This window comes from Rattus norvegicus, chromosome 4 (assembly GCF_021556685.1).
Source record: "Rattus norvegicus strain SHRSP/BbbUtx chromosome 4, alternate assembly SHRSP_T2T, whole genome shotgun sequence".
Classification (NCBI taxonomy): Eukaryota; Metazoa; Chordata; class Mammalia; order Rodentia; family Muridae; genus Rattus; species Rattus norvegicus.
Window position 1 is genome coordinate 89,415,817 of NC_141537.1, and position 11,078 is coordinate 89,426,894.

Genomic DNA, 11,078 nt, shown 5'->3' on the forward strand with positions numbered 1-11,078 from the left:
CCTTCCTTCCTTCCCTCCCTCCCTCCTTTCTTCCTTCCTTCCTTTCTTTCTTCCTTTCTTCCTTCCTTTCTTTCTTTCTTTCTTTCTTTCTTTCTTTCTTTCTTTCTTTCTTTCTTTCTTTCTTTCTTTCTTTCTTAATTAGAGTCTCCTACAGCCCAGACTGGTCTCAAACTTGATATGTCACCTAGGATGACCTTAAATTTCTGGTCCTTCTGTTTCCATATCCCAAGTGCTATATTAAAGCCATGTCCTAAAATACCCCATTTTATGCAGTGCTTCGAGACAGAGCCCAGCGCTCTATGCATGCTAGATAAGAACTTTTTTCTAATGATATATTTTTAAAAATACACTTATTGTTTCCTTGTTGGAGATAAGTCTCCCAGGGGTGCTCAGGCTGGCCCCAAAGCTCTGAGCTCAATCAATCATCCTGTCCCAGGTTTCCTAAGTAACTAAGACTGCAAATGTCTAGCACCACACTCATCTGGGCCAGGCTACTTTTGTTTTGAGCAATTTTAGGTTCACCGTAATTTGAATACAAGACAGATTTCCTGTCTTCATGCTGCTGCTCCATTATCAACACCCTTACCAGTGTGGTACTACCTGTCACAACTATGAACCTCCCATTACCTCCTATCCATACCTGACTCGAAAGTTCACTTTTGATAGTATGCCTTCTACATGTTAGACAAATGTATGTCACATGCACAATTACAGAAACACACATTTTACTTAGTGTTTTAAATCCTGAGTCTGCCACAGTTCACAACTTATCATACCTCCATAACCACAGACCAAAAGGAGAGACACCAGAAAGAACTAAACCTTTTTTTTTTTTTTTTTTTTTTGGTTCTTTTTCGGAGCTGGGGACCGAACCCAGGGCCTTGCGCTTCCTAGGCAAGCGCTCTACCACTGAGCTAAATCCCCAACCCAGAACTAAACCTTTTAAAGACACTGCTACCTTAAAAATGTTGTTAAAGGCCTGTAAATAGAATTGTTTTGAGTGACAGAGAACAGCTATAAAATGAAACCCCAACCACATTATGGGAAAGGAAATTAGCTTCCAGAAAGTGGGATGGGCAAGCAAGGCAGGAGTTATTTTCCTTTTGTAATATCATAGGCCACAGTGACCCCAGGAGGCTGGAAGAGGAAAGAAATGCCAGGCAAGCAAAGTACAGCCTGATTTCCATGAGGTTGGCCTCTGTGAAAGCTAGCTCTCCTCTGTTAAGAGACGAGCAGGTGGTGCAGTGTTTTTGCTCACTCCTTAGGAATGAGAAGGGACAAGAGAACTTTTTAAAAGCAATAGAAATGAAATTGTACTTTACTAGAAATGGTCATTCAGAACTGCCCAGATTGCTTCGTTGGAGGCTTGAAGCAGGTAAGAGCTGTGAGAAGTCTACTTTCAGGCAAAATTAGGCCTTGCCCAACAACGTCATTCCAATGATAGCACAGATAGATCAAAGATCAAAGGATTTCTATTTAATAGGCCAGACAGTGGAAGGCTGGAACTCAGGACGACAGCACAGATATGACTTGGGAGACAGAAGGGGGCCTGGAATCAACATTCCTTCTCTGCAGAGTGAATGCTCAGTTTGATTTCGCTTTCCTGGTACTAGAATTCTATGGGGGGAAAAAAAAAACCCGTCTGTCTTGAGAAACAGAAGTTAGAATACTCCAGATCAGGTTGTGGTTTATGGAAGAAGGATTTAAAAACAATAACAACATCCAAAAAACGATTGTGCTAGAGAGGGGTCTCTGGGACTGATTCAGGTGGAAGTCTTGAAATTCTGCTTTGACAGCAGGTGGTGATCCTTACATTCCTGCTCCAGCGTAAGGTCCTCTGTGCCCAGTGTCTTTCTGGCTCGCCCCTGCTATCTGGCTCTGTGTCGCCGCAGTCGCAGAAGAAGGCACGCAGGCTCTGTGCACTCCCTGGGGTCTTACCTGAATGAAAACCTTGCAATTGCTACTCCTACCTCATTTGCAGTCCGGCCACTTGGAATGACCCTGCGTCGCCCTCTGCTGGCTTCAGCTGTGAGTCACAAGCTGAGTGTCCGGAGGCGGAGCATTGACCAAGTCCCGCCCCTCCTCCAAGAAGCCACGCCCCTCAGCGGGCTCGCCCGCGCATCCCCGCCCCCTCGCCGACAACACGTTCCTGCGGGGGCGCGCGCGCGCACCTAATCCCCTGCCTTCCGGCTTGGCCGCGCAGCTCCGTTGCGCGCTCACTCTGCGGCGGCTGGCGGGGTCGGCTTCGCTGGGGACTTCCATTGCTGGCTCTGTTTTCTGGCCGGTCAGGCAGAACGATGCCCGCTCCCTGCTTCCCGGCGTCCCGCGCGCCCGGTGACCATTAGCCCGCTGCAGGGTTGTGGCGGTGATCCCCTGCCTCCGACTTTCACCCAGCGTCCGGCTCGGAGCTTGCTGGCCGGCGGGGAGAGGCCCTGGTAGTGTCAGGAGGTAGGCTCTCAGCTCCCGGGTGGTGCCTGCGAGCGTTATTTGTCTATTACCTGTCAGGTTGATAGGTGGAGATGACCTAGCCACAGTTGCAGGGGTAGGTATGAGTAATATCGTGGACTGATACTGAAAAGAAAACGTGTTTGATATTTTCCTATAGGTTTCAAAGGCTCGAGTACCTCTACAGCCCCAGCAGCTACTTCTGTGGTCATGGAGATCATCTTCTACCAGGATTAATGTACGATCTTCACCCAGCTTATCACCCCCTAGTTGCAGCGTTGGGTCCTGATTTCCACCAATGAAGTTTTTTTATCCTTTCTTGAATCATGTGACATTACTTCTTGTCCGCTGTTTCCCTTTCAGTTGCCAAATCCATTAGCTATAAGTTCTTGTTGATTTAAAGTACTGAATTGTTTGCCTGTCCCCTTACACTGACAGCTCACCTCTGCTAGCTATGACTTTCATAGGTACTCACCAGGAGTCCTTGCCTTGAATCGGGCAGAATCGACAGAGACAACAACAGTCAGGCAGTGAGTCGTCCTGCTCTGTTTTTCTGTCTGTTAAGTGTGCAAGCCCGAGTAAAACTGTATTCTTGAACATAGCATAAGAAAAACGAAAAATAATCCCGCGGTAATGGCAAAAGTTGATGGTCATGAGAATATTTTAGAAACCTCGGTGGCAGGGCAGTATTGATTCAGCTTCCAGTAAGGCTGCAATTCAAGAAAAGAGCAAGGAGGAAGAAGAGAAAATAGGGTTCACTTGAGCTATTCCTTGTTGTAGGAACAGGTTAAGTTCTAAATGAAATGAAAAAATCAGACTTTCTTTGAAAATTGTTATACCATCCAAGTCCTAGGGTACAGCTGAGGACTCTTAAGCCTCCATTTTCTGGTCTCTTTGTGTTCACATCCAAGTTGTTAATTGTCTAAAATAATTAGGCTAAAATGTTGGGAAAACGTAAACGTGTGGTATTGACAATTAAAGACAAACTTGACATTATTAAGAAGCTTGAAGAAGGCAACTCCTTCAAAAAACTCTCTGTCCTGTATGGAATTGGTGAATCCACAGTTCGTGACATTAAAAAAAACAAAGAGAGAATTATAAACTATGCCAACAATTCAGATCCTACTAGTGGGGTATCCAAGCGTAAGTCTATGAAGTCATCAACATATGAGGAGCTTGACAGAGTTATGATAGAATGGTTTAATCAACAGAAAACAAATGGGATTCCAGTGTCTGGAACTATTTGCGCAAAGCAGGCTAGGTTCTTTTTCGATGCCTTGGGTATGGAAGGTGATTTTAATGCCTCTTCTGGTTGGCTTACTAGGTTTAAGCAGCGTCATGGTATTCCAAAGGCTGCTGGTAAAGGCACAAAGTTAAAAGGGGATGAAACTGCTGCCAGTGAATTTTGTGGTAACTTTCAGGAATTTGTGGAAAGAGAAAATCTCCTACCAGAACAAATTTATGGTGCTGATCAAACTGGATTGTTCTGGAAATGTCTACCAACAAGGACATTGGCTTTTGACACTGACCAGAGTACTTGTGAGTATAGGACAAGCAGAGAAAGAATCATTATTATGTGTTGTGCAAATGCCACAGGTTTACACAAGCTTAATCTTTGTGTGGTGGGAAAAGCAAAAAGACCCCGTGCGTTCAAAGGAACTGACCTTTCAAACCTTCCTGTCACGTACTTCAGTCAAAAAAGTGCGTGGATCGAGCCCTCTGTTCTCAAACAGTGGTTTGAGAAGTGCTTTGTGCCACAGGTGCAGAAGCATCTGAAATCCAAAGGGCTTCGAGAAAAGGCAGTACTACTTTTAGATTTTCCTGCAGCACATCCTGCCGAAGAACTGTTGAACTCAGATGATGGCAGAATAATTGTGAAATATTTGCCGCCAAATGTCACAAGTCTAATTCAACCTATGAGCCAAGGAGTTCTAACCACTGTCAAAAGATATTACAGAGCAGGACTTATCCAAAAATACATGGATGAAGGAAATGACCCTAAATTGTTTTGGAAGAATTTGACAGTGTTGGATGCAATTTATGAGGCATCCAGAGCCTGGAACCAGATAAGATCGAGTACCATAACCAGAGCGTGGAGAAAACTTTTCCCTGGCAATGAGGAAAATCCAAGTGTGAGCATTGACGAAGGAGCCATTTTAGCAGCTAATTTAGCAACGGTTTTACAGAATACCGAAGATTGTGAACATGTTAACATTGAAAATATTGGGCAGTGGTTTGACTCCCGGAGTAGTGGCTCCAACTGTCAGGTGTTAGCTGACCTTGTAGGTGCTGCGGACCGGGCAAAGGCTGGTGAGCAAAAACAGCCCTCCAGGAAGACTCGGAAAGCAGAACTGAATCCAGAGAAGCTTATCAGCCACAGAGCTGCACTTGAGTGGACTGAAAATTTGCTGGATTATCTAGAACAACAGGATGACATGCTACTCTCTGATAAGCTGGTCTTGCGGAGGCTTCGGACCATTATAAGAAGAAAACAGAGAATACAAACTAAAAGTCATCTATAGTCCTCTCTTCTGTCGCTGTGCATTTTCATCTTTGTGACTTTTGTCTGCAGTGGAATTTACCTAAAGCCAAATAAATGTTACACATGACTTTAGGATTAGATGCTGTTCTGGATTAATTAAACTACAGCTCTTTAATGTTGGTTCTGATTGAGCCATGACATGGAATTCACTTGTCAATGTCTAAACTGTGTTATACTAATTAGATCCTAATATACTGGCAGCTGGGAGGTGGTGTGTGCTGAATGTCAACATGTCTAGTGATGGGCAGTGCACACTGTAGGCGCTCAATAAATCTTACTCAAATTGAACTTTGATGACTTTTCCTGAATATCATTTGTAAAGTAAAAAATGTCAGGGAAGAGTTCACATTTCCATGTGTGAGACTCTTAAGAGAGGTCAGCGAAGATTGTACTTGAAGGATTTTGCTGTGACTCCATTAAACTAGATAACAGTAGTGCCAAGCCTTGGAAACAGCATTGCTTTCTGGCAAAAAGTGGGCAGCTAGCTATTGAGATGGACCATTTGTGAGGATAGTGAAGGACAAGGTTAAGGTAAAACAGTCCAAGAGAAAGGCCTGGGATGTCAGCCTTTCTCTCTGAGACAAAAGTTCTTTACTCATATGGAAGGTAAGCCAGTCTTTGTCACAAATTTTAACTTCTTAAAGAATTGAGTTTCGAAAAATTAAAAGGTAAGCTTTATTCTTTATTCTTTAAAGGGTGTCAGAAGTTATTAATAAACTCATAGGCATTTATGCAACACTATAAAGCTTTGTCTTCATGGGTTGTATGTTTTGTGAAGTGCTGAAAATATGAGCATATCTACAGACTGTGGGACCAGCCCATGAACAGTGAGCTGATATTCGATGGAACATGAGGGAAATACGGTGGAAAGGCCTCAAGTCAGTATGTAAACTGACCACAGCCATGTTATTCTCACATCTTTAAAACAGGAAAATAGCCCATTTCTGAGTTTAAAAAGATTAAATGAGTTAATACATGACTTTTACTACTTGGGCCCTAGAAAAGAGTGATCTTGAGTGTTACCTAAGGTTCCTGCCCTGCAGATATTGTGTTTCATAAATAGGCTGAACAGATTAAGTGTGGAACCCAGAGTGGTATTTCTGCAGTAAGAAACTCCTTCCATAGGAAGTAAGATGAACAAGGCATGTGTATGTAGTTTTAGCAGAATATGATAATTACTTCAATGTAAGCTAAAGGGTTAATCCTACTTAACTCAGGATCCATTGGTTCCGTGTGGAGCGTTCTCTATAGACAGGTAAGTTGCAATAGGGAATGGAACTGGAATTGCTCCTGGCTGCTAGCACATTGTAAATGAAATACATGTTAGGCTTGTTTCTAGAAGAAAAACTCTGAATGTTGGCATATCCACTGAAACAACGCAGTGCCTTTAAAGTACATAAGCTAGCAGGAGGCAACGCACATAGTGAATTTTATCTAGCTACATTAACAGGATCGGTGTGACAAACCAAAGAAATATCGCAGGAGACTGATTCTAACAGGTTCCATCATTCACATTAAAATTCCTTTAATCAGAGAGGAATTTGAAGCTTTCATAGAACAATGTATTTTCCTGAGAGTCTTGTGTTTAATATTCTGCCTTTTCCTTTTTTTTTTTTTTTGAGGTTTTGGATTCTAGAATACCTATGCTAGAAAACTTCTGGAATCCACTCTCTGACAAGTCTTATATTATTATCAACACACTTTCCTCCAACTGTACAGTTTCACCTACCTGAGGAAATGGAATTCTATACAGAGAGTACTGAAGCTGGAGCCATGCACCAAGTCCTAGAAACCAGTGAGGTTTAGCACTGTTCAGGAGAGCTGTATCTTCTAATTACCTCAGAAATACCTAGTTCATTTTCTAGGGCTGGCCATTTACAAGATACACATTTCGTATCTTGAGGAATAATATCTGCAGGTTCTTTAGAGCTGGCTTAAAAAAAATACAAGTAAAATCGATGTTAAAACATTTAGAAAACCTTTTCCACTAAATCATCCACTAAAATCATCTTGCATATCTTTTCTGAACACACCGAAAGCAAGAATAAGGTGGTTGTAGCTCAGCAGATTGAAGCACAAAGAGATAGCTTCTCTGCTTTCTGTATGAGACCATCGCAGCTTTCTCTCTATCTCAGTCTCTTCAAGCATAAAGGGTGGAAGGTTAAATATGCACACTGTAGACGTTCATAAACACCAGCCATTATGTAACCCAATGGTTCTGTTTCTAGGCTCTTCCTAAAAAATGAGTTACAGTCTTCTCTCATGGTGTTTAGGTCTCTGAGGGAGCCTGAGGACCATGGTTGAGGCTCCAGGCTTAGATGCATCTCTGGAAATACTGCCTGGGGTATGTGCATGTTGGGAGGGCATTGTTTTCTGCAAACCAGTTAATTAAAGACAGGCAGAGGTTACCCTTGCTGCTGTCCAAGAAAACTGGGCTAAAGGAGATTTTTTCCCCAAGTGGTAGTAGGTAGATGTTAGCCCACGTACTATAAGCAGAAATATTGTCAGCTGTGGAAATGCCAAAGGGGAAGCAAAAGAGCAAGTATAGACCAAGACCGTAAGTGGCATTTGCAGCAGCAAGCACTGATCTCTGGAAATGATGAGCTTGAGTACTGCAGCTGACCAGTTCAGCATTTGCTGACTTTACACCTGTCTCCTGTGTCCCGGAGTGACTGTTGAAGATCCCTGTCACTTCTAGATATCACACATTACAGGACCCACTGGATAATTTCCCCAAAGATTAGTGAAGGAAGGTAAGTTGCCCAAGACCACAGTTAACAGGGGCCAGGGAAGGAAGAGAAGTTGGGTGATGTGGCTTACTCAGCCATGCTGAGTGCATGACTGCCCCCATGTGTGCCTCTGAGGGTTGAACTGAAATCATCTCACTGCCCAGCATGACAACTGGCTCCTTTTAGGACCCTTTCCTAAAAGTGTATTCTCTGAGGAACTAGGCATGTACCCAGGCATAAGTCTGGGTACTGTCTAAATAAACATTTACTTTGTGATCATTAACACCCTTCCTGTGAAATACAGTAACCCTTTTCAAAGGAAACTCAAATGTAGCTGGCTGAGATCCAACCAAGCATTCACATCTAAGATGAGACAGTTTTCAGCTCTTGGAAAAAAAACTAATGCTCCATGTCTGAAGGATACCTAGGCTTCATGAACCTATGAGTCACGCAGCCAAGGCTGTTAAAATCAGCTTTTCATTTCCAATCTAGTTATGTAGCTACACTTGGAATCCTAGCATTTATGAAGCAGAAACAGGAGAATCTCACTTTCAAGGCCAGCTTGCGCATCATAGTTAGACCTTGTTTTCACAAAACAGAGAGTAGACCTGTAGCTAATTGGTAAAGTACTTGTCAAGCATACACAAAACCCAAGGTGTGGTCTTCCTATCACCAAACAAAGTCAGAAACAAAGCAATAAAAAGAAACACTTTCCGTGACTGATAACATGCCAATGTATATAGTTGAAGGGAAAGCCGTCTTCACTATTATACAACCCAGGCAGCCAAATGCCATTGTAGATCCACTAGGCTTACAAAATCCTTGCAACGTCCAGGTCCATGCCTCTCATGGTAAATAGTTTCTGTTTCCCTCAGATAAAGAGGAGTGGCTCTGCGTTAGAAGGTGTTTCTAGCCACTTTTCCCAGCGGGAATCTGTTCAAGGTGTGCTGGGAATACTAGAGTCTGTCCACAGGTGGCGTTGAAGAATATGCTAGAATAGTATAATATGGAAAGCTAGAAATGACAGATGTTTTAAGCACATAATGAAAGGAATAAAGTATAGTGTTTTCCTCTCTACTAGCCAATGTACAGATTTGTATGAACATGTTTGTTAAGGATCCTTGCTGCAGTTTTCATTGTGATTTTCCTAGACTTCTAGACATACACCTCAGAGGATTTTTAATTTCACACTAATTCTGTAATGAAATTATCAGACATCAGCACTGTCACTAATTAAATTACTGGGAAATATAAATAAGGTTCCTTTTTTCCCCTAAGTGACAGGAGGTAATGTGAAGTTCGATCCTAATAACCTGTGAAGTTCACCTCCACCCAACATGCTTGATTCTCAAGGGAATCATAATTGTTAGCAAAACATGTGGCATTCATTTTTTTCTAAGACTACCAAAAATGTTAGTTACCTTGTCCTACAGTTCAGAATTTTTGATCTTCTGAGACTTTTTTATTCACAAAACAATTAATTACCCTTAGCTCGCCCCATCCCCCAAATAAACAGGTTTTTAAAATGTATTAAAGTAATTGATATAAAAAGTCAGATAATCTTTAAAAATAGGAGTTTTCTTCATAAATGCCTAAAGTTATGGACATAGAATTCATGTGTTAATTTAATGACATTGGTTATGTTTCCATTGTAATCGGTTCATAGGGTATGAACCCAGGGCGTCATGCATGTGAGGAAAGTGTTCTACTCTTCCAGTTCCAAAATTATTTTGTAATTTCATTAAAAAAAAAAACTAGTCAAACACTACAATGCAATTTTTTGAGCACAGCTTTTTTTTTTAAAGATTTATTTACTTCATGTGTGTGAGTACACTGTAGGTGTCTTCAGACGCACCAGAAGGAGGCATCGGATCCCATTACAGATGGTTGTGAGCTACCATGTGGTTGCTGGGAATTGAAGTCAGGACCTCTGGAACAGCAGTCAGTGCTCTTAACTACTGACTCATCTCTACAGCTGTAATTTCAGTTTAGGCTTTAAAAATAAACAATGAAATTGACTTCAAATTTTCATGGTCTATGTGACATAAATCGAACAAATACTTATAGTTACTTAAAGTTGTGACTTCACCATTCACTACTAAATGTCAGAATAAGTAGCTAAATTGGCACACTAATTTTTAAAAACATTTTCACTGGGGAAAAACACTACTGTATTTCCTCACCTTTGAGATATTTGTGTAATTAGGATATTTCTTATAAATGGAACAATACATTTTTTAATGGTACATAGTAATTTAAGTTCTCTGAAGTGTGATCTTAAAACTGTATGAAGCTAGAATCCTTTAATTCCAGCACTTGAGCGTCAGAGTCAGGAAGATCTCTTTATGATTGAGGACAGTCTGGTCTACACAGCAAGTTCTAGGTCATCCAGGTCTACATGATAACCTTGTCACTTAAAATTATGAATTAATTAATTAGTTAATTAAAAACTGCTTGTCTTGTCTTTTAAAACTAAAGTCAGATGCAAATATTTCCAACTAGTCCAAATTATATTGACAAAATATATAACATACGAATATGCAACACTTAAATCTTTTTAAAAACAACCTGTTTTCAGGGTTTGTGGAGCGGAAACTGGGAAGGGGGTAACATTTGAAATGTAAATAAATAAAAAACCAATTAAAACAAAAACTTAGCTGTATTTTTGGTAGGGATACTGGGGCAGTACAGTCAAGAAATGTTTTAATAATTAATATGACTGAAATGTGATATAATTTAATGTGTAATCAGAAGGTGTGTTTAAAGTTTGATAGGTACCTGTGGAATTACAGTTTTTTGTTTGATTTTTGTTTGTTTGTTTTGCCTTCTGATTCCCAAAGGTGCCATGTTTTTTCCAACACCAGTTCTCTAGTTCTGTTATCAGCTAGCTGTCCCATAATTCTAACACTACTCACAATTAGCGTCTGACTTCCCAAGTTTAAGAGCTTAGGCCCACAAGATGGCCCTAACTTTAAGTACCAGTTGTAAGCATCAAGTCCTCAGGTTAGAATACCCTTATCTCACCCAAGCCTCAGTAGTTTGCTACAGTCACTCAGAATGCAGTAACATGAGTGTTAACTTTCACAGTTTATTACAAAGAGCCCAAACAGTCAAACCATAGTGCACACAGGGTAAGGTCTAGAAGGTTACTAACTGCATACCTTGTCTCTGTGGAGTTGACTTACACTGCCCTCAGCACATGAATGGCTCCAATCAAAGCTCCTAAACCTCATTGCTTATGGATTTATGGGTTTTTCTTTTGTGCAGGTATGATCAATGAAATCATTGGCATTGGCCACTGACTCAATCTGCAGCCCCTCTCTCCTTTCTGGATGTTTGGAGCAGGACTAAAACTCTGACCT

At 41.3% G+C, this 11,078-nt stretch overlaps 1 protein-coding gene across 1 annotated transcript; it reads left to right on the forward strand.

Moving 5' to 3' along the window:
- The first annotated feature begins 2,183 nt into the window (after positions 1–2,183).
- Positions 2,184–5,275, forward strand: Tigd2 (tigger transposable element derived 2). Its single transcript, NM_001305180.1, is given in 2 exon segments — positions 2,184–2,448; positions 2,606–5,275. A coding segment is annotated over 1 exon segment (1,581 nt). The 5' UTR covers positions 2,184–2,448; positions 2,606–3,386; the 3' UTR covers positions 4,968–5,275.
- Positions 5,276–11,078: the final 5,803 nt, after the last annotated feature.